The sequence below is a fragment of the Panicum hallii genome, chromosome 6 (genome assembly GCF_002211085.1).
Source record: "Panicum hallii strain FIL2 chromosome 6, PHallii_v3.1, whole genome shotgun sequence".
In the NCBI taxonomy this organism is placed as follows: Eukaryota; Viridiplantae; Streptophyta; class Magnoliopsida; order Poales; family Poaceae; genus Panicum; species Panicum hallii.
The window spans coordinates 32,218,306-32,241,591 of NC_038047.1; the positions used below are offsets into that span (position 1 = coordinate 32,218,306).

The window sequence follows — 23,286 nt, forward strand, 5'->3', positions numbered from 1 at the left end:
TTTCCGTGCTCGGAGTCGAGATCAAAAACTCCCTCAATTTCCTCTGGTTCTTCTTCTTCGCCTTCAGGTGCTTCAGGTACAGCAGGACGTGCTGGTTGCTGCTGAAGTTCGTTGATGTGAGCGACGGCGTCATCAACTTCAAGGATGAGGTCGTGGACTTGCTCCTGGAGAAACTCGATAATCGTGTTGCGTTGAGTGATTATTGCATCACTCTCATTGATCTGATCCTCCCGGTGGACAATGGTCTCCTCTTGCTCTACGATAATTTTCTCCTTTTCCGTGACCAATGCTTGAAGCTCTTCTATCTGAGTGACCTGTCGATCAGCATTTCTGTAATGACCTTGAGCTATACCGGTCAACAGACTCATACCGTGGCGCAGCACAATCTGATAGTGATGTTGGGCATTCATGAACCTGATGGTAACACGAAGCATTTCTTCGGCTGAATCTCCCAGCATGTGGCCATAATGAGCTATCCAAAAATTCCACTCAGGATCACTAGAATCTATTGCAGGAAATAGGCCGATAGGATGCCCAACAACTTCTGCGGGATGTTGGTCGCAGAAAGTGTGAATGGCCTCAAGAGCTACGGTCTCAATAGTGTCGACGAGATGATAGCCCACCACATCGACTTCGATGGGCTGCTAGTGAGAACAAAAAGGGTGCTGAGGAATGGTCATCTTAACTCTGCACCGAGGAACACCTTCCTTCCTATATTCCACTCCATCATACTGTGGGGGCTCGGTGTAGAAGAATAACCTAAGTGATTCCCACAAGAGACGGGGAAAACCCTTCTAGTGCAAGGCATTGGTATGGAGATGCCCTGCATGATCCCAAAAGATGTTTGAAGGAGCCGCCATCTGAAGCAAGAATTCAAATGGTGAGATTTTGAAGGATGCCGAAAACTCAACTAAGGCTACCACAAGAACCCTATTGAAACCATACTAGAGATAAACAATACTCTATGCGTCCTTAAAGAACAACACATTTAATGCACTTACTTTGCTTAATGATGGATTATGCAAGCACGTACTATTCGACCTCACAACCAAAATAATTGCCAAATTTGGACTTACGTGGTTAGTCTCGGTGGAACAATATTTACGTCTCTCCATAATAACTAATCGATAAGTCCTATCCGTCTTAACCTCTTAATCATGGTTAGTGTACCTGCAGAAGACCATATTTATATAACATGAACCTTTCATGGCAGCACGACATGAAAGTGTCCCCAAACAGTACTGTTCACTATAGAAACAGTATCCGTATAATTCCCGCCATACGGACGATGTTAGCATACGTTACATCTGCAACGTATTCACGGGGGTACCATTTAAAATAGGGGTATGAACAACGATCACCATACCCTGTGCCGAACCATATACTCCCAATATGATCAACTAATCGTTGATATATTGGCAGCATCTCAAGTAAGCCACTGCTTGAAAAACAGCGTTCGGTTTGCATCACCGACGGGAAGGCCAATCTCCCTCAGTTGGCTGAGGATCCTTACCTTCTTACCTTCTTGTCTCAATGTTGAGGAACAAGACAATACAACTAGATATCTAGGGTCGGTTGTGCTCGAAAGTAAGTTTTGACAGAAAGTAGTGCCGCAAGTTAGAGCTGAACTATACACATATACATACTAATAACCACCTGATTACTCCCATATAAACCCCTAGGGCTTTACGATCTAAGCACCAACCTTAACGAATCCAACGCGATTTGTAAACTCTTTTGTTAAGCCAATTTTATCCTGAAAACATTTTTAGGAGCTGCTGCAGTTTTAGTGCCGATTGTAAGAGTAAACCTACAGCTCTGATGCCAAAGAGTTAAGGCCAGTCATCTAAAAACTGCTGGTATTCTTTGACCTCTACCCATTCCCTCCTGGAAGTGGGAGGATATCAGCATGGATTTTATCGTTGGCTTACCCAACACCTCCCAAAGACATGACTTTATTTGGGTAATCAAACCAAGACCGCCCATTTCCTTCCCGTGCATACTACTTACAACACCAAAAAGTATGCTGAGATCTATCTAGATCAAATCGTTCGTCGTCATGGAGTACCTAAGAAAAACATTTCTGATCGTGGAGCACAATTCATCGCTCGATTATGGGAGCAACTTCAACATGCTCTCGAAACTAAGTTAATCCGAAGCTCCGCATGTCATCCTCAGACAGACGGGCAAACGAAAAGGATAAATCAGAATCTAGAAGATATGCTTAGAGCATGCATACTTCAGTACGACAAAAATTGGGACAAATGCTTATCACTGGCAGAATTTTCCTACAACAACGGTTATCAAACAAGTCTCAAGATGGCCCCATTCGAAGCATTATACGGTCACCGATGCCGAACTCCTTTGAGTTTGTCACAAATTGGCGAGCGTAAAATCTTTGGACCCGACCTTGTCACTGAAGCAGAGGAAAACGTGAAGACTATTCAGAATCGTGGACTTGCTCCTGGAGAAACTCGATAATCATGTTGCGTTGAGTGATTATTGCATCACTCTCATTGATCTGATCCTCCCGGTGGACAATGATCTCCTCTCGCTCTGCGATAATTTTCTCCTTTTCCGTGACCAATGCTTGAAGCTCTTCTATCTGAGTGACCTGTTGATCAGCATTTCTGTAATGACCTTGAGCTATACCAGTCAACAGACTCATACCGTGGCGCAGCACAATCTGATAGTGATGTTGGGCATTCATGAACCTGATGGTACCACGGAGCGTTTCTTCGGCTAAATCTCCCAGCATGTGGCCATAATGAGCTGTCCGGAAATTCCACTCAGGATCATTGGAATCTATTGTAGGAAATAGGCCGATAGGATACCCAGCAACTTCTGCGGGATGTTGGTCACAGAAAGTGTGAATGGCCTCAAGAGCTGCGGTCTCAATAGTGTTGACGAGACGATAGCCCACCACATCGACTTCGATGGGCTGCCAGTGAGAATGAAAAGGGTGCTGAGGAATGGTCATCTTAACTCTGCACCGAGGAACACCTTCCTCCCTATATTCCACTCCATCATACTGCGGGCGCTCGGTGTAGAAGAATAACCTAAGTGATTCCCACAAGAGACGGGGAAAACCCTCCCAGTGCAAGGCATTGGTATGGAGATGCCCTGCATGATCCCAAAAGACGTTTGAAGGAGCCACCATCTGAAGCAAGAATTCAAATGGTGAGATTTTGAAATATGAATCGAGTCATATCTTCATCAAAACTTTCCAAACTTACTTCAAGCCAATCCCAAATCTGATCGTCCAATTCCATTCTGTTCCGGAATCTCGGGACGAGATTCTTTTTAGCGGGGAAGGCTGTGACATTCAGGTACTTAGGATTAAAACACACTAGATTCTAGTATAAAGTTTGTGTGTTTGACCTTTTGTATGTGTGCCAAAACTTGAATGCAAAGGCAAAAGGGTATTTTTGTAATTTTGGAAAATTTAGGACCTTTGGTGCAAAATGGGTGAGAATGGGGGGTAAAATCAAATTATGTAAAGGGTTGTTTCGCAAGAAACAAGTACTTACTTTTAGACCTCTGTGAGAAGTGAAACTACCCTAAGGATTCAATTGGAGTGTAGAATTTAAATAGGTTATCTGTGAAGTTTAAAATTTTGCCAAGTTTAAAATTATATTCAAATTCTTAACTCTTTTGAAACTGAACCTTAAAGCAAAGTTGTACATCTTGCTAAGCTCTACACTTTTGCTTTTGAGCACATTTTCATTTGAGCTATGGTTTGAAAGATAACCTAGCTTTACATTGGAGTCCCTCTATTTTGAGGAAATTGCAAATCAATCCTTGTCTTCAACCTCCAGCCCCTCCTCTCTCTGTTCTTCTCTGCGCCCGACCCCGCCGCCCTCGCCAGCCATTTTCTCCGAGCTCCAGCTGCCCCGTGCCGCTCTTCCCCGCGCCACGTGCCCCTCCAGCACCGCACCCGCCGCTTCTCGGTCTTTGCTGGCCCCCTCCCCGCCCCTCCACGTCGCGCCGCCGCCGCCCGAGCAACCACGCGCGCCGCCGAGCTTGCCAGCAGCTGCTTCACGTGCGCCGTGCTTCTCCTGGCCTTAAAGCTTGCCCAGGAGTCCCTCTCAACTTCTTTTATCTGTTCCAGTGCGCCGCATTACCTCTCTTTCCTTCCTCCGCTTGACTACTCTCGCCGGAGCTCCGCCGCTGCCTTGGTTCACCGTCATCAGCTGCCTCTGCCATCTTCCACCCTCAATCTAGTGCCCCAGTAGCACCGCCGCCACCCACTGATGCTCACAGGCCCACCCAGTTTCACTCTCCCGCGTTAGAACAGCCGGACCATGCCGCCGGTGAGCTCAAGCTCCGCAGCCGCTCGATCTCACCATCGTCCCGACGCTCCGCCGCCTCCTAGCCCCGGCCAAGCACACCACCAGCACCACATTACCCCGAGGAAGCTTTCTAATTACTTCCCCGCCACCCTCTGGCACTCAGGCCACCGGAACGCCATCGCCGCCCCTCGGAGCCCCGTCGCCCGCCCCTGTTCGCCGTCGACATGCCGCCTCGGCCCCTCTCTTCCTCAACACCGGCCACCCCCGTGACCGTCATGAGCTCCTGAACCTTTTCCCCCACTTTCTCCTCGCCGCCGGTGAGCCCCCTCACCGGAATTTGGTTGCCGTCGATCGGTCTCTCTGTGTAGCCCGGCCAAGGACCTAATTGCAAAGATTCAAATCAGCCAAGTTTGAAAATCCATAGGAAATTGTAGAAAAGCCCAAAAATTGTCAAACCAGTTTTGTTGTACTCCAGAAGTCTAGCTCTACAACTGTTGTTACTGGAGTTCAGTTTGAAACCAAATGCTAGCTCTACAACTTTTGCATGCTGGCTCTGTTGCTTGTGATTTTTGGTATGTAGCCTGTTTAGGGTATGAGTGAGCTTGTGTGCAAATCTCACTTGTAGTACTGAACCCTAGCTTGAATTAATTTAAACTTATGCAAATCAAGCTTGAAATGGTTTAAATTTATTCAAGCATGTTACTAAGGTTTTCATGGTTAGATCTTTATACCATGTGATGCTCCGTAATTGAGTAGTTGATAGCAAATCTTTCAAGAATTTATGGCACTGTTTTACCTAAGGTTTGAATTTAAACTTGACATTTGAACTTGATTCAAATGCTTTAGTTTCTGTTTTTAGAAAATTATGAAAAATTTATAGTAAGCTCATCTGCTAGAAGTAAACTTACCCACAAAAATACAAGACCATAGCCTTTGTGGATTTCAAAATAAAAATCAAACTTGTTAACCTAATTCAATTAATTCAATAATTAAGATACCAATAATAGGGTTAAATTCAAAATTCTTGTATCATGAAGTTGTGTTTATCCATTATTAGATTGCAACTTTATCGTGAAGTAAAATTCTTAACTCAAGAACCCCCTAATTCAAATCATTGCATATCATGTAGAGTCAACGACACTCGACGACGGAGACTACGAACTAGTCCCGGAACACAAGCAAGGGTTTTCTGAAGACCAGCTGGACGTTGCCGAGGAATTAACTGAAGCCCCGAACCAAGGTTCGGAAGTTTTTGACATCCCTGACCCCAGCCCCGCTCAAGAAGGCAAGCCCTGATGCATAATCCAGTATTTTAAATTATTACACTTATACAGTTTTCTACTTATATATCTATATTATGCATTAAGTCTAGGAGTTGAAATGGAACCCTAGATGCATGAATCTTCGGAACCTTTGCATTGTGCCTGAGTCCTTATCGAATAGATGCTCTGCTAATAGGACCGGCAGAAGTTGAGTGATTTCCTATCACTTGCATGATATAGGAGTTGAATGTTTACTACTCTGCAATCACTATAAGGATGATGGACCGGGTCATGTGCAGTATCATGACATGGAAGGTTACCCTATCTGTGTTGATAAAAGTTGATAAGGTCGCAGTGTGTGGTAGCTGTGATCAAGTGTTTGAAAGTACTAGCCACATGCCGCGAAATATGGAAAGCGGTAAGCCTAGTAACCAATCGGCCCGAGGAGTGGACATACCTCCCACCACTCGTAATTTGGTTTTTCGCACACGCACCGATGTGCAGGAATACGTTCCGCACAGCGGACAGGAGTACGGTCATGTAGTCGCGCAACAGATGTACGTCCTGAACATTGGATGTGCGTATGGTCCTACAGTCGCATGTGGTGGCCCTGATCCACGAGTCGGAATGAAAGGCAAACGGTTGCTTCGGAGCGATTATTTGATATTCCAAGCGTGTGAGTTAGGTTTACCCTTGCAAGGTTATGAAACTCGATTCAGAATCGTCCATTTCTCGTACAGATTGAGACTGCTTGCTCCTTCTGCCACATAGAGTAAGAACACTAACTATTGTTGGAATAATCTTGATGAATGCTAATCTCTACCTTGCTTGTCTAGTATAGGTGCTTACCTAGAATGGTTAATGAAACTAGAATCTGAAAGCTAAAACATGAAAGTTAGATCATACTCTTTGTTGCTTTTCAGCAAAAAGAAAACTAGAACCTCTCATGCCTCCATGGTCTAGCTTCGGACTAAGTATACCCAATCTCGGTTAAGTCTTGCTGAGTATTAGCATACTCAGTCTTGCTAGTCTATCTTTTAGGTATGGCCTGTGAGAACCAAATGGATAATCCAGCTTGGCCATTCTCTGTTCCGTTTGGCTGGTCCGTGGAGTGGGATCCGTCCCCGGCTTGCAATGACCCTCTGGAATGACGCCATGTTTCAGGCTGAGCGTGGTGTCAACTTTCACGATGTGTGCAGTCGCGTGTTAATTTCTTCCGCTGTGACTCTGAACAAGCTTGCATAGCTTGTGGTTTTAATAATGTTTATATAACTTTACTTTAAGTTTGAAACAGATTGTAATAATGTTTAATATTTCTGTGAATTAAGAGTTAGTGAGCGGTTATGTGATTGTAAACTCGCCTTCATGCGAGGTAAACCTACCTCGATCCTGCGTAACCGTGGTTGAATCGGGCGGTGACCCGACAGACCAATGGGTTGTTCCATTTGAAGTGCGTTGAGTTAGTATCGCCTGTATAGTGATGACTAGCGCACTTGAGCCGGAATAATTCAGGCGGTTCTGCCACAGCTGGTGTAGTATGCACGGGAAGGAAATTGGCGGTCTTGGTTAATCGATCAATGATTACCCAAATAGAGTCATGTCTTTGGGAGGTGTTGGGTAAGCCAACGATAAAATCCAGGCTGATATCCTCCCACTTCCAGGAGGGAATGGGTAGAGGTTGAAGAATACCAGCAGTTTTTAGATGACTGGCCTTAACTCTTTGGCAAATATCACACTCCGAGACATACTTTGCAATTTCTCGCTTCATAATAGTCCACCAAAAGTTCTGTTTCTAATCTTGGTACATCTTGGTGCTGCTGGGGTGCATAGAGAATTTGGACAGGTGGGCCTCGTCCAAAACTCGCATTTGGAGAATTTAGCATACAAGTGATAGTCTCTTAATCTCTGAAGAACAATATGGAGATGGTTCGCATGATCTTCCAGATTTTTGGAATAAATCAGAATGTCATCAATGAAGACCACTATGAATTTGTCGAGTTCTTGCATGAAGGCAGAGTTCATGAGATACATGAAGTATGCTGGTGCATTGGTAAGACCAAACGACATGACCAGATTCTCATAGAGTCCATATCTAGTGGAAAAGGCTGTTTTTGGAATGTCACTCGGCCCGATCTTGATTTGATGATATTCGGAGCGGAGGTCAATCTTAGAGAATACCCGGGCTCCGGCTAACTGATCGAACAGAATGTCAATGCGGGGCAGAGGATATTTATTTTTGATGGTTACCGCATTGAGGGGACGATAATCTACACACAGCCTTAAGCTATTGTCTTTTTTCTTCACAAATAGGGCTGACAACCCCATGGTGAAGCACTCGGACGAATAAAACCCTTATCAAGGAGGTTCTAGAGTTGGATTTTTAACTCTGCCAGTTCATTGGGTGGCATACAATAGGTCCTCTTAGAGATGGGGGCTGTACCGGGTTGTAGTTCTATAATAAACTCAATATCCCTATCCGGGGGCATTCCAGGCAAATCATCTGGGAAAACATCTGGGTATTCACAAATAATAGGGATATCCTTTAACTTGATCTCTTCTACAGCATAGGCACAAGAGTTGATGCACTCCCGTTGTGGAAGATAGAGAATAGTAGTTTCATGATTGGGTGAATCTATCTCCACAGTTTGGGAAGAGATATCCAATGACACTCGGTGCCTAGTCATCCAATCCATGCCTAGGAGGACATCCATTCCTTCTAGGTCCAATAACAGTAAATCTGTTTTTATCAGATTGCTACCCAACTGAATTAGCACCTTTCTATAGATTTGATTTGATGCAATTTTACCGCCAGGAGTTGCTATCGTATAGGCTTGTTTAGTAGGATAGAAATTCAGGCCTACTTTTGTCCCACATTTTGAACTGATAAAACTATGGGTTGCACCAGAATCCAAAAGTATAATCACGGGTTGATGGTTTATAGAGAAAGTAACCATCATTATTGGCGTACCCTCGGGGAGTTCGGAGAGAGTTGTCAAGTTCACCCTCCCCTGGCGGACTTGTACCATCTGCTTCTTGCCCTTGCCATTGTTGTTCGGGTTGGATGTTTGCCCTTGGAAAGATTTCCTGGGTTGAGGACAATCTCAGATGAAATGGGATGTTTGCACCAGTTTTGTTGTACTCCAGAATTCTAGCTCTACAACTTTTGTTACTTGGGAAACCGAGTCATATCTTCAGCGAAACTTTCCAGACTTCCTTCAAGCCAACTCCCAAATCTGATCGTCCAATTCCATTCTGTTCCGGTATCTTGGGACGAGATTCTTTTTAGGGGGGAAGGCTGTGACACTCAGGTACTTAGGATTAAAACACACTAGATTCTAGTATAAAGTGTGTGTGTTTGACTTTTTGTATGTGTGCTAAAACTTGAATGTAAAGGCAAAAGAGTATTTTTGTAATTCTGGAAAATTTAGGACCTTTGGTGCAAAATGGGTGAGAATGGGGGGTAAAATCAAATTATGTAAAGGGTTGTTTTACAAGAAACAAGTATTACTTTTAGACCTCTGTGAAAAGTGAAACTACCCTCAGGATTCAATTGGAGTGTAGAATTTAAATAGGTTATCCGTGAAGTTTAAACTCTTTCCAAGTTTCAAATTAGATTCAAATTCTTAACTGTTTTGAAACTGAACCTTAAAGCAAAGTTGTAAATCTTGCTAAGCTCTACACTTTTGCTTTTGGGCACATTTTCATTTGAGCTATGGTTTGAAAGATAACCTGGCTTAACATTGGAGTCCCTGCATTTTTGGGAAATCGCAGATCAGTCCTTGTCTTCAACCTCCAGCTCCTCCTCTCTCTGTTCTTCTCTGCGCCCGACCCCGCTGCCCTCGCTTGCCATTTTCCCGAGCTCCAGCTGCCCCGCACCGCTCTTCCCCGCACCACGTACCCCTCCAGCACCGCACCCGCCGCTTCTCGGCCTCTGTTGGCCACCTCCCCGCCCCTCCACGTCGCGCCGCCGCTGCCCGAGCCACCACGCGCGCCGCTGAGCTTGCCAATGGCTGCTTCGCATGTGCCATGCTTCTCCTGGCCTTAAAGCTTGCCCAGGAGTCCCTCTCGACTTCTTTTATCCGTTCCACCGCGCCGCATTACCTCTCTTTCCTTCCTCCGCTCGACTACTCTCGCCGGAGCTCCGCCGCTGCCTCGATTCGCCGTCGTCAGCCGCCTCTGCCGTCTTCCACCCTCAATCCATTGCCCCAGTAGCACCGCCGCCACCCAATGATGCTCACAGGCCCACCCAATTTCACTCTCCCGCGCTAGAACAGCCAGACCACGCCGCCAGTGAGCTCAAGCTCCGCCGCCGCTCGGTCTCACCGTCGTCCCGACACTCCGCCGCCTCCAAGCCCCAGCCAAGCACACCACCAGCATCACATCACCCCGAGGAAGCTTTCTAGCTACTTCCCTACCGCCCTCCAGCACTCCGGCCACCGGAACGCCATCGCCGCCCCTCGGAGCCCCGCCGCCCACCCCTGATCGCCGTCGACACGCCGCCTCGGCCCCTCTCTTCCTTAACACCGGCCACCCCCATGACCGTCATGAGCTCCTGAACCTTTTCCCCCAGTTTCCCATTGCTGCCGGTGAGCCCTCTCGCCGGAATTTGGTCGGCGTCGATCGGTCTCTCTGTGTAGCCCGGCCAAGGACCCAATTGCAAAGATTCAAATCAGCCAAATTTGAAAATCCATAGGAAATTGTCGAAAAATCCAAAAATTGTGAAACTAGTTTTGTTGTACTCAAAAAGTCTAGCTCTACAACTTTTGTTAAAGGAGTTCAGTTTGAAACCAAATGATTTTTGAGTTATTTTAAAGTTTATCAAAAGGGTATCTTGAGTATAACTTTCGCATGCTAGCTCTATTGCTTGTGATTTTTGGTACGTAGCCTGTTTATGGTATGAGTCAGCTTGCGTGCAAATCTTACTTGTAGTACTGAACCTAACTTGAATTAATTTAAACTTATGCAAATCAAGCTTGAAATGGTTTAAATTTATTCAAGCATGTTACTAAGGTTTTCATGGTTAGATCTTTATACCATGTGATGCTCCGTAATTGAGTAGTTTATAGTAAATCTTTCAAGAATTTATGGCACTGTTTTACCTAAGGTTTGAATTTAAACTTGACATTTGAACTTAATTCAAATGCTTTAGTTTCTATTTTTAGAAAATTATGAAAAATTTATAGTAAGCTCATCTGCTAGAAGTAAACTTACCCACAAAAATACAAGACCAACTGGACGTTGCCGAGAAATTAACTGAAGTCTCGAACCAAGGTTCGGAAGTTTTTGACATCCCTGACCCCAGCCCCGCTCAAGAAGGCAAGCCCTGATGCATAACCCAGTACTTTAAATTATTACACTTATACAGTTTTCTACTTATATATCTATATTATGCATTAAGTCTAGGAGTTGAAATGGAACCCTAGATGCATGAATCTTAGGAACCTTTGCATTGTGCCTGAGTCCTTATCGAATAGATACTCTGCCAATAGGAATGGCAGAAGTCAAGTGATTTCCTGTCACTCGCGCGATATAGGAGTTGAATGTTTACTACTCTGCAATCACTATAAGGATGATGGACGCGGTCATGTGCAGTATGATGACTTGGAAGGTTACCCCGTCTGTGTTGATAAAAGTTGATATGGTCGCAGTGTGTGGTAGCTGTGATCAAGTGTTTGAAAGTACTAGCCACATGCCGCGAAATATGGAAAGCGGTAAGCCTAGTAACCAACCGGCCCGAGGAGTGGACATACCACCCACCACTTATAATTTGGTTTTTCGCACACGCACCAACGTGCAGGAATACGTTCCGCACAGCGGATAGGAGTACGGTCATGTAGTCGTGCTACAGACGCACGTCCTGCACATTGGATGTGCATATGGTCCTACAGTCGCTTGTGGTGGCCCTGATCCACGAGTCAGAATGAAAGGCAAACGGTTGCTTCGGAATGATCATTGGATATTCCAAGCATGTGAGTTAGGTTCACCCTTGCAAGGTTATGAAACTCGATTCAGAATCGTCCGTTTCTCGCGGAGATTGAGACTGCTTGCTCCTTCTGCCACATAGAGTAAGAACAGTAACTATTGTTGGAATAATCTTGATGAATGCTAATCTCTACCTTGCTTGTCTAGTGTAGGTACTTACCTAGAATGGTTAATGAAACTAGAATCTGAAAGCTAAAATATGAAAGTTAGATCATACTCTTTGCTGCTTTTCAGCAAAAAGAAAACCAGAACCTCTTAATCCTCCATGGTCTAGCTTCAGGCTAAGTATACCCAATCTCGGTTAAGTCTTGCTGAGTATTAGCATACTCAGTCTTGCTAGTCTGTCTTTCAGGTATGGCCTGTGAGAACCAAACGGTTAGTCCAGCCTGGCCATTCTCTGTTCCGTTTGGCTGGTCCGTGGAGTGGGATCTGTCCCCGGCTGGCAATGACCCTCCGGAATGACGCCATGTTTCGGGCTGAGCGTGGTGTTAACTTTCGCGACGTGTGTAGTCGCGTGTTAATTTCTTCTGTTGTGACTCTGAACAAGCTTGCATAGCTTGTAGTTTTAAACAATGTTTGTATAAGTTTACTTTAAATTTGAAACAGATTGTAATAATGTTTAATATTTCTGTGAATTAAAAGTTGGTGAGCTGTGGTGTGATTGTAAACTCACCTTCGTGCGAGGTAAACCTACCTCGATCGTGTGTAACCGTGGTTGAATCGGGCGGTGACCCGACAGACCAATGGGTTGTTCTGTTTAAAGTGCGTTGAGTTAATATCACCTGTATAATGATGACTAGCGCACTTGAGCCAGAATAATTCAAGCCGATTGGTTCTACCACAGCTGGTATCAGGGTTGTAGGTTTACGCTTACAATTGATACCCTTAGATCTAAAGGTATCCAGTATTGCAGCTGCTCATAAAAATGTTTTCAGGATAAAATTGGCTTAATAAAAGAAATTGCAAAGTGCGTTGGATTCGTTAAGGTTGGTGCTTAGATCGTAAAGTCCTAAGGGTTTATATGGGAGTAATCAGGTGGCTACTAGTATGTATATGTGTATAGTTCAGCTCTAATTTGCAACACTACTTTCTGTCAAAACTTACTTTCAAGAACAACCAACCCTAGACATCTATTCGTATTGTCTTATTCCTCAACGTTGAGACAAGAAGGTAAGAAGGTAAGGATCCTCAGCCAACTGAGGGAGATTGGCCTTCCCGTCGGTGATGCGAACCGAATGTTGTTTCTCAAGCAGTGGCTTACTTGAGATGCTGCCAATATATCAACAATTAGTTGATCATATTGGGAGTATATGGTTCGGCACAGGGTATGGTGATTGCTATTCATACCCCCATTTTATACGGTACCCCCGTGAATACATTGCAGATGTAACGTATGCTAACATCGTCCGTACATCGGAAATTGTACGGATATTGTTTCTATAGTGAACAGTACTGTTTGGGGACGCTTTCATGACGTGCTGCCATGAAAGGTTCATGTTATATAAATATGATCTTCTGCAGGTACACTAACCACGATTAAGAGGTTAAGACGGATAGGACTTATCGACTAGTTATTAGAGAGAGACGTAAATATTGTGCCACCGAGACTAACCACGTAAGTCCAAAAATATTTGGCAATTGTTTTTGGTTGTGAGGTCGAGTAGTACGTGCATGCATAATTCACGAACAAAATAAGTAAATAAGTTGAAAGTGTGTTCAGTAAGGACATCTGAAGTGTTGTCTATCCCAAGTACCATCCTGCTTTGCTCCTTGAGACATTCTTAGAGATGAGTATCATAACATCCATCTGATTTCCAGCCTTCGCTGCTATCAGAATCTGTTGTCTCATTCCATTTACCTTGTGAGTTCTCAGCAGGGTAATGCAATCCAGTCATTCCATACTTTTGACTCACCTTTATTTCTGCAGTAATTTCAACCATTTTGTTGAAAACCTGCAATTTCACCATCTAAATTCTTGTTTCAGATGGCGGCTCCTTCAAACGTCTTTTGGGATCACGCAGGGCATCTCCATACTGTGACACCCTAGGTGTCAAATATATCAAACCAATAGAAATAACGTTTGGTGTGTATGAAATTGTGTGAAAATCTAATAAAGTTATGAGAATAAGGGTAATTGTGTAAATTTATGAAAGTATAAGTCCTTTTATGTAACTTAGTTGAAGTGTAAAGTAACTTTCCAAAAATTACCAAGGGTCAAAGTGAAAAAGGTGAATGTCATCATGACCAGCCTTAAATGCTTGCAAATAAGCCCCAAAAGTTCATAAGTTTTGCACTACTAGGACAAGTCCTATGTAAAAATTAAATTGAGTGCAAAATGGTGAAATAAAACTTTGTACTTTAAGTTTCTAAACTTAAGCCCTAAAGAAAAGTTATAGGTTTTGAAAAGTTCTACAACTTCTATTTTGACCTTTCTCTCATTAGGGCTTTGGATCAGTGGGAAATTTCTATTTACAATGAAGTCCCTGAGGTTTTTGCAATTTCCAACGAAGTCCGTCGGACCTCCTCCTCTCTTCTTCCTCCTCTGGCAACTCCTCTGCTTCGCCCGCTGCAACCCTGCTGCCAGTGTCAGCGCCGCTTCCCCGGCCATGTGCTGCGCCTCGGTCGCTCCCCGGCACCACCTCCAGTTCCTAGCTTCTCCACGCGTCGCCCCCAACCCGAACGCCGCTCTAGCTTCCCCTCCCTGGCCCTCTCGCGCGGGTGCCACGCCGTCCCGCAGCTCTGCCGCTGCCATCTCGCCGTCGCTGTGGCATTGCCCGTGCGTGCCTCCTCGCCTCATCTCTTCTGGTTCAAGAGCAGCACTACTTCCCTCTCTTCCGATTCCATTCCCGTTTCTGCTCTCTGATTGCCCGGAACCCCGAGCACCACAGCCGCCATCTCCTCCAACTCCGGCGCCCTTCTGTTCGCCATGGGCAACCCTCTCCAATCCTCCCCGCACCACCACAACACCTCAGGAAGTTTCCCCTTGCTCCACTGAAGCTCCCGAACCATTCCCCGTGGCTGGACCTCCACCGAAGCTACCTCGCCGCCATTCTCCCCTTCGCCGATTCAACGCTTCTCGCTGACGGAGACTATCATATCCTTCCAGAGTCCGAAGTGGAAGTCTCTGAAGAAGCTGGGAACCTCGTTGGAGAATTAACTGAAGCTCCGAACCCGAGTTCGGAAGGATTTATTAACATCTCTGACCCCAGCCCCGCCAGTGAAGGCAAGCCCCGGACATAAACCTAGTATCTTATTTACACTACAATTTACTTTTATATATTTATATGTGTGCATTAAGTTCTTAGGAGTTGTCTGGAAACCATAGATGCATCTCCCTAGGAACCCATGTACTGAATATTAGACAATGAGTCCGACTAGTGCTATGCTAATAGGACCGGTAGAAGTCGAGTGATTTCCTATCACAGCGGACAGGAGTACGGTCATGTAGTCGCGCAACAGACGTACGTCCTGAACATTGGATGTGCGTATGGTCCTACAGTCGCATGTGGTGGCCCTGATCCACGAGTCGGAATGAAAGGCAAATGGTTGCTTCGGAATGATTATTGGATATTCCAAGCGTGTGAGTTAGGTTTACCCTTGCAAGGTTATGAAACTCGATTCAGAATCGTCCATTTCTCGTACAGATTGAGACTGCTTGCTCCTTCTGCCACATAGAGTAAGAACACTAACTATTGTTGGAATAATCTTGATGAATGCTAATCTCTACCTTGCTTATCTAGTATAGGTGCTTACCTAGAATGGTTAATGAAACTAGAATCTGAAAGCTAAAACGTGAAAGTTAGATCATACTCTTTGTTGCTTTTCAGCAAAAAGAAAACTACCTCTCAAGCCTCCATGGTCTAGCTTCGGACTAAGTATACCCAATCTCGGTTAAGTCTTGCTGAGTATTAGCATACTCAGTCTTGCTAGTCTGTCTTTTAGGTATGGCCTGTGAGAACCAAATGGATAATCCAGCCTGGCCATTCTCTGTTCCGTTTGGCTGGTCTGTGGAGTGGGATCCGTCCCCGGCTTGCAATGACCCTCCGGAATGACGCCATGTTTCAGGCTGAGCGTGGTGTCAACTTTCACGACGTGTGTAGTCGCGTGTTAATTTCTTCCGCTGTGACTCTGAACAAGCTTGCATAGCTTGTGGTTTTAAGTAATGTTTATATAACTTTACTTTAAGTTTGAAACAGATTGTAATAATGTTTAATATTTCTGTGAATTAAGAGTTGGTGAGCGGTTGTGTGATTGTAAACTTGCCTTCATGCGAGGTAAACCTACCTCGATCCTGCGTAACCGTGGTTGAATCGGGCGGTGACCCGACAGACCAATGGGTTGTTCCATTTGAGGTGCGTTGAGTTAGTATCGCCTGTATAGTGATGACTAGCGCACTTGAGCCGGAATAATTCAGGCGGTTTTGCCACAGCTGGCCAGTATAGGACTCAGCAGATACTCCAGGAGAGGGCAGAGGATGCAGCAGAGGCAGAGGCAAACCCCTTGAGAGCGGAGACCGAGGCACTTGCAGCAGCAGAGGCTCGTCTCCCATCTTACCTCACCTTGGACTCAAATGACTTGGATGACAACGGGGGCTTCGTTCCGACTTTTCCTGCTCCTCGAGCCGCTCATGATGATGAGGCAGGACTATCAGTCGCAACTACTACTTTTGACACTTCAGCGATGGCTCCTCCTCCAGCACACGACAGCTGCAGCTGCACAGGTCACAGCACCAGACACTCTAGCCTAGATCTTGCAGACATTGACACACCAGCAGGGGCTGATGCAGGCTGAGCAGGCTCACCAGCACGAGGCTCAGACGATACTCTTTTGAGAGATCAGGCAGCAGCAGGATGCCATGATGCAGCAGCTCCTACAGTAGCAGCAGATTCAGCAGAAGATGTTTACTTTCTTCTCAGGCTGCTTTGGGACAATTAACCGTCACGCTGGACCGCCAGAGCCACAGATTCCCAGTACTCAATAGCTCCAGTACGACCCAGCTGGTCCTCCTCCACCTGTTGGCGGTTACATGCAGACACCCCTAGTGTCGTTTCCAATGTCGCCACTACTTCAGACAGGGGTGTTCTCCGCTCCGGTGCCACAGCTTGTGTTCTCCACTCCGGTGCCACAGCAGAGTCCGATGACCGAGCAACAGCGTGCATAGTACTTAGAGTGGCAGTAGATTCTCCAGCGGCTTCAGCGGAGCACAGCTCAGTCATGTTTACCTGCTTCAGTGGTTCTTTCTTTGCCGGTCACGACTCTCACCTTTGAGACTCCACCTCTTACTCTGCCGATCCGCCCTGAGGTCGTTTGTCCCAGCTAAACGGGCACTCCTGTTGTCACTTCGCTCGCAGCTTCACTTGCCCTAATGACGGAGTCCACGAGTGTCGCTATGGAGCCAGTAGCTTCTTCAGCTCCTACTTCTTCCGCTGCTCCGTCGACTTCTCAGGTTGAGCCTGCTTCCACCGGCGATGACTCTTTGGATGACAACCCTGACCGTTTCATCACCGTGCCTAGGACGGTGGCCTCGCCTTCTCCAACCTAGGAGTAGCTTTTTAGCTCTAGCCTTCCTTTTTGGTGCTTTGTTGCCAAAGGGGGAGAAAGATAGGGGGAGCAGGGAGGTTTGTGGCGTGATTTGGACCTTTCATGGTTTTTGTTGTATGGACATGTCATTTGATTCTTGCATATGATCTTGTGTTGACATGTCCTTACATGTGCTTCTCCTTTAGTTAATGCATGCTTGTTTACTTCGTGTCTATATCTTTCTTGCATATGTTGTTGTTGAGCGCTTTCAATTTCATATTATTATTTCTCTACTTTGTGTTGTCATCAATCACCAAAAAGAGGGAGATTGAAGCGCATTTAGGCCGATAGATGCACATGGTAAGTTTTGGTGATTAATGAAAATCGTATGTGACTAACATGTGTTTTGAAGGCAACATGAAATAATGGTTATGTCACATATAAAATATGTAAGGAGACCCCTTAATTTGCATTGAAATGCGTGTCAAGAACTCGAACATGAAGATTAAGACCTTTCTAGTATCAAGTGTCACAAGGAGGTGGACACTTGAATTAGTTCAGGTTTTATAGTTTTTAGTTGTTGACCGTACTATTAAGGGGCGTTCTTAAGTTAGTAGCTTGACATAGTGAGAGTTGGCCTAGAAATCATGCACACTTGCTCAAGCTCAGTCCTAGACAGCTCAAAAAAGTCAAAACAACACTTAAAAGAAGAAAGATTTCAACAAAGAAATCAACTCCAAGTCAATTGATTAAGGCCCAAATGGAATCAACGGGTCAGTTAAACCGACACTACAAAATATAACAGGTTGGTGTATTTTGAATTAGTACGGTGATCAGGTGAAGAAAACCATAGTTGCACCGGTTAAACCGACGCTATTGAATCAAGCGTCGGTGCATTGGTCGTTGATACCTCCAGAGAGTTTTGGAAGTTGGGCTGAGAATTCCCTTCAGCACCGGTTAAACTGATGCACAACTTTAAAGCGTCGGTGCATTGGTCGTTAGATGCATCAGAGAGTTTTGGAGGTTTCGCTCAGCAATTCTCTTCAGCACCGGTTAAACTGACACTCAACATATACACGTCGGTGCATTGGTCGTTACAATGACGCCAACAGCCATACCCCAGTCAGAACTCTAACAGCTACTATTTGAGTTCAGTGTGATCGGTTAAATCGATGATGTCCACCAGTTTAACCGACGCTTTGTACTTTTCAGGAAAGGATCTTCCAACGGCTATGGCTTGATCTCTAGCCTATATATACTCCTTCCCGGGTCATATGATTTGCCTTTGACACCCTGAATATCTGAGGCCACCCCAGAGCAGAAGAGAAACACTTGAAGCTATGAGAAGAAGAGTTTGAGCTTTAGAGTTGATTCAAACAAGAAGAAATCACCCTTTGTGAGTAGCAAGTGTGCTTGAGCTTAAGGCTAGCTTAGTGTAGGTCAAGTGAAGGCTTAGGAGCTTGTTACTCTTGGTGTTTGACGGTACCTAGATGGTCTTGGTGACCCGGAGGCTCTTGGTGATCTCTTGGAGTTTGTGGGAGCCCCAAGAAGAGGAGATTGTGTGCAGTTTGAAGCTCGTCGCTCCGAAGATGGAGAAGGAGCATTCTTAGTGAATACTTGCTTCTTGGTGATGCAAGGGAGCGCAACCCTTTGTGGGTGCTCCAACGTGGATTAGGGGGGAGCGTCAACTCCTCGATACCACGGAAAAAAATCCGGTTGTCTCGTGTCCCTATCTTTACATTCAAGCATTTACTTTGGTTTTACTTGTTGTCTCCTTTGTGTGCTTGTTTGTTGAGTAGAATGATCTATTGCTAGTGTGCTCCTTTGCTTAGGTTGTTTGCTTGATAGTGTGATCTTAACTAGGCAATATGAGTGTTAATGTGTTTACCTATTTAGGATGTTCATGTTAGTGTGCTCTAGTTGATAGGTTCAAAATTTGTAGATTGAGCAATACTAGTTGTAGCTAAGGATTTGGTAGAAATCGAAAAAGAACCAATCCCCCTTCTTGGGCTACAAACCTTTCAGTTCCATGCAATCTTCTAGCATTGTTTTTTATTGAATCTTCAAGTGAAACCCATATGTATCGTTTATAGGACTGACCGCATGGGTTGACATCCTCCGAAGGTACTTCAAATGCTAGTGGTTTCCCCAATTGTAATCTTTTGTAGAAAATGCAATAGGATCTGAAAAGCAACTAGAAGCCAATAATCCATGCATCTGCTACACTGTCTGACAGACCTGGAGGCTTGAGCGGTATCAGATCTCTATGCTTGCAGCGGCCTCCGTGCCAGGTCGAGGATGGCCCCTCTCAAATCGTAAGGACTGCCGCCAAAACTGGAGCGCATCTTGTATTGGCATGCGTGTGTGCGTGCGGTGCGTCTATTTTAGTTTTCAGAGTAGTTGAGGTCTTCAGGTCAACATTAGTCAATCACCGGACACTCTTCTCCATGACCGCTTTGCTACTAGAAACTACTTTGCCTGCAGAGACCCACCTTCCCCTGATGCTGCCTTGAGATCACGGGCCATGGCTTATCCTACCTGTGTAACAGGACAGCAAGCTTCACTGACGCGCTCTACGACGCTCTCTGTAGCTGCCACTCGGTGAGAACCTAGCAAGCGACTGACGATGCCGTCGTCGGCGCCCGGCGTCGAGGAGGAGGAGCCCAAGGACTCATCGGAGTACAGGCTCCGCAAGCAGCTCCTGCTGCTGGCGGCGCTCGTGGTCAGCGTCACCTACGTGGCGGGGCTCACCCCGCCGGGCGGGGTGTGGCAGGAGGACGGGCCCGGCGTCGCGGCGGGGGGTCCTGTCCTCCGGATCACGCACCGCCGCCGGTTCCTGTCCTTCTACTACTGCAACTCCACCGCGCTCGCCGCGTCGCTCGTGGTCATCTTCCTCCTGCTCCTCAAGAACCCGACGCGGGTCCAGCTAGCCGTGCTGCGGCTGGTCATGGTGCTCGACCTGCTCGCCCTCATGGGGGCCTACCTCGCCGGCAGCTACCGGGACAGGCCCGCCACCGTGTACGCCACGGCGCTGGTTCTCGCGCTGTCAGCCTACGTGGGCGTCCACATCCTGCAGGGCCTGCAACACCCTCCGCCACCGCCGGTCGACCGCCGCGACGAGGAGGAGGATCGCCGGCGGCGCACGGAGTCCTCCTCCAGCGTCCTCAAGCCCAAGGAGCGGTGCAAGGTCCTGCTGCTGCTCGCCACCTTCGCGACGGGCCTCACCTATGTCGCCGGGCTGAACCCGCCCGGCGGCTTCTGGGACACGATGGACAATGGCCGCCGCAGAGGGCACGGGCACGGCTACCGCCCCGGCGACTCGCTTGTGGAGGTGCACCACAGGGGCCACTTCAGGATGTTCTTCTACTGCAACACCACGGCCTTCGTCGCGTCGCTCTTCATCATCGTCCTGCTCCTGGACAGGAAGCTCAGCGCCAGGACGGCGCGGTCCTTCGCGCTGCACGTGTTCGTCCTCAGCGCGCTGCTCGGCCTGTTGGCGGCCTACGATGCCGGCAGCTGCCGGGACTCCAACTGCAGCGTCTATGTTGTCAGCCTCTTCGGCGCGGTTCTCGCATTCATATTCCTCACTATGGTGGCTATCATTTCACTCAAGAGCCTGGTTTGTGCTGACGCTCCAGCATCGGAATCTAACAACAATCGGTATGTACTAATGAGACTTCTCCTTCACCACCTCCGGCAAAGGGATGGAATTTGATTATGACATTTTCACTTGTGTGCATCTTGCAAATGTGCTAGTGTCCACGACAACCAAGCTACAACAATGGCGACGTCAAGTTCACAAGGCAGCGTCAACACTGTTGCTCCTCGAGCGGCGAGCACAGGCAACACGGTGGAGAAAAGGGCGATAAAGAAGGTGAAGTCCCTCGTTCTGCTGCTCGCCAATCTCGCGGCGACCATTACCTACCAGGCAGGGCTAGATCCGCCGGGCGGCTTCTGGACGTACGACGGCGAGGGGCACAGGGCCGGCGACGCCATACTCCTGTCCAAGGACCCGGCACGATACAAGGCCTTCTTCTACTGCAACTCGGCCGCCTTTGTGGTGTCCCTCGTCGTCATCCTCATGGTCCAGAACGTGAGGCTGGTCAAGAGCCACACCTTGCTGGTGGCGATGATGCTGGACATGTTCGCCCTCATCGGAGCCTACGCCGCCGGAAGCTGCCGAAACCTCAGGACCTCCGTCCATGTCGTCGCCCTCGCTGGCGCCGTCCTTCTCTACGTGCTGGTACACGTCCTGTTCTTCACGCTGCGGGCGACCGGCGCCGACGGCACGGTGCCGGAGAAGAAGCACAAGCGGCTGCTGCTGGTGGCGATCCTGGTCGCTACCATCACTTACCAGGTGGGGCTCACGCCGCCGGGTGGGTTCTGGATTGAGGAGAACTCGCCCCTCGGCCGCCACCGCCACGCCGGCGGCGCCGTGCTCCTCGACAAGTTCCCACGCCGCTTCGGGGTCTTCTTCTACTGCAACACGGTGAGCTTCATGGCGTCCATCGCGCTCATCCTCCTCCTCGTCAACCCCAACCTCTCGCGGCTCGCCATACGGTGCTACGCGCTGTACGCGTGCCAGGTGGCCGGCCTGTTCGGTCTCATGGGCGCCTACGCGGCCGGGAGCGCTCGGAGGTTGAGAACGTCCATCTTCGCGCTTGTGCTCGTTGCCCTGGTGATCGCCTTCGTCGCTCTGAACATCATCATGTTTAGTTTGTTCAAACCAAGGACGGCAATGGCAGAGGTCGATTCGCCAGCTCCGGCCGAGGAAGAAGAAGAACCTACACCCAGAGACGCCGAGGAGACAGAGTACCGCGACGAAGTGTACGCCAAGCGCAAGTACCTGATGCTGCTCGGGATCCTGGCCGCAGGCGTCACCTACCAGGCCGGTCTGGCCCCGCCGGGCGGCCTGTGGCAGGACGACGGCACCGGCGGCGGCGGCCATGGGCGCGAGGCTGGGAACCCGGTGCTCCACGACACCGACCAGCGCCGCTACCACGTCTTCTTCTACAGCAACTCCACCTCCTTTGTCGCGTCGGTGGTCGTCATCGCCCTGCTGCTGCAGCAGATCCTGCGGCGGCACCGCCCGGAGAACCACGAGCTGCTCCTGCTGGCCACGAACACGGCCGTCGTCCTCGACCTGCTGGGCCTCCTGGCGGCCTACGCGGCTGGCAGCACCCGCGAGTGGCGGATTGTAGCCGTGCTGCCTGTGCTTGTTCTGACTTTCATGGCTGTACACGTCGCAATTTGGTTGTTCGGTGAGCGCCGCTGCGGCGGCGGCGGAGCTAGTTCTAATGGGTGGATTGAAGAACAGGTAGTAAATGGTCATGACCAGTCTTCCCATGTTCCTGAGGTTTAGTTTACTAATGATGATCACTTCAGTGCTATGTGTACTACCCCGGCCGGTGTCCTGAGCACGAACTAGCTGAGCTGTTTTTATACTACGGAGAGCTCACTTGGGCGTTTTGGGGATGAAGATGCATTCATCTTTAGTTACAATGTACAACAACATATCCCAGTCTCCTGAATCATCAAATAAACACAGCATAATATAATGTTAAATTCTCGGTACATAGAGCTAGAAGCTCATGAAAAAAAATCTGAACGAGTACTTATCCTATTATAAATCTGTGCCCATTCATGGCGAGCAATTCCATGGCAATTGGCAAGGGCATCAAAAGAGTTGCATGCCCTGTGTATATTCTCTCGTTCCACATGATACATTGCAACAATGACATCACTAGAACCTTATCAGAAAATAACCAGCATAGGCATAGCATCCTTTTGGTTTGTCGAGGATAATGTCAAATTGGCAAACCCAAGTGGACACGAATATACAGCCAGGAGAGAAACAGAAATTTTTTCCCTAAGGACTGCGCACATGGTCTACATCTTACATGTAACTACTCATAACACAGTAGAACTACTAGTAAAACTAGTCGGAGACAGTAGTAAACTACCCGAAAACCACTCGTGTAGGACTCTAGGGATCGTATCTGACTAGAACTTCCATATAACCCTGTCCCGTAGACTATACAAGGGTGGACAGTGACACTCCTCAAGAAAGAGCATGAGGGACAACTCGTGCCTCATGCAACAGATCACCTAGGAGATCACGCGATCACCACCTAAGGCAATACAAACCATATAGAACGTAGGGTATTATTCTCTCGGCGGCCGAACCTATCTAAACTTTGTGTTTGTTGCACCTTCGAGTTCCTGATCTC

The 23,286-nt window shown here is 47.4% G+C and overlaps 1 protein-coding gene across 1 annotated transcript; it reads left to right on the forward strand.

Annotated features, from left to right (window-relative positions):
- Positions 1–19,682: 19,682 nt before the first annotated feature.
- Positions 19,683–22,572, forward strand: LOC112898205. Its single transcript, XM_025966579.1, has 2 exons — positions 19,683–20,716; positions 20,813–22,572. The coding sequence occupies exons 1-2, from the start codon at positions 19,683–19,685 to the stop codon at positions 22,416–22,418; spliced, it is 2,640 nt and encodes an 879-aa protein (XP_025822364.1). The 3' UTR covers positions 22,419–22,572.
- Positions 22,573–23,286: the final 714 nt, after the last annotated feature.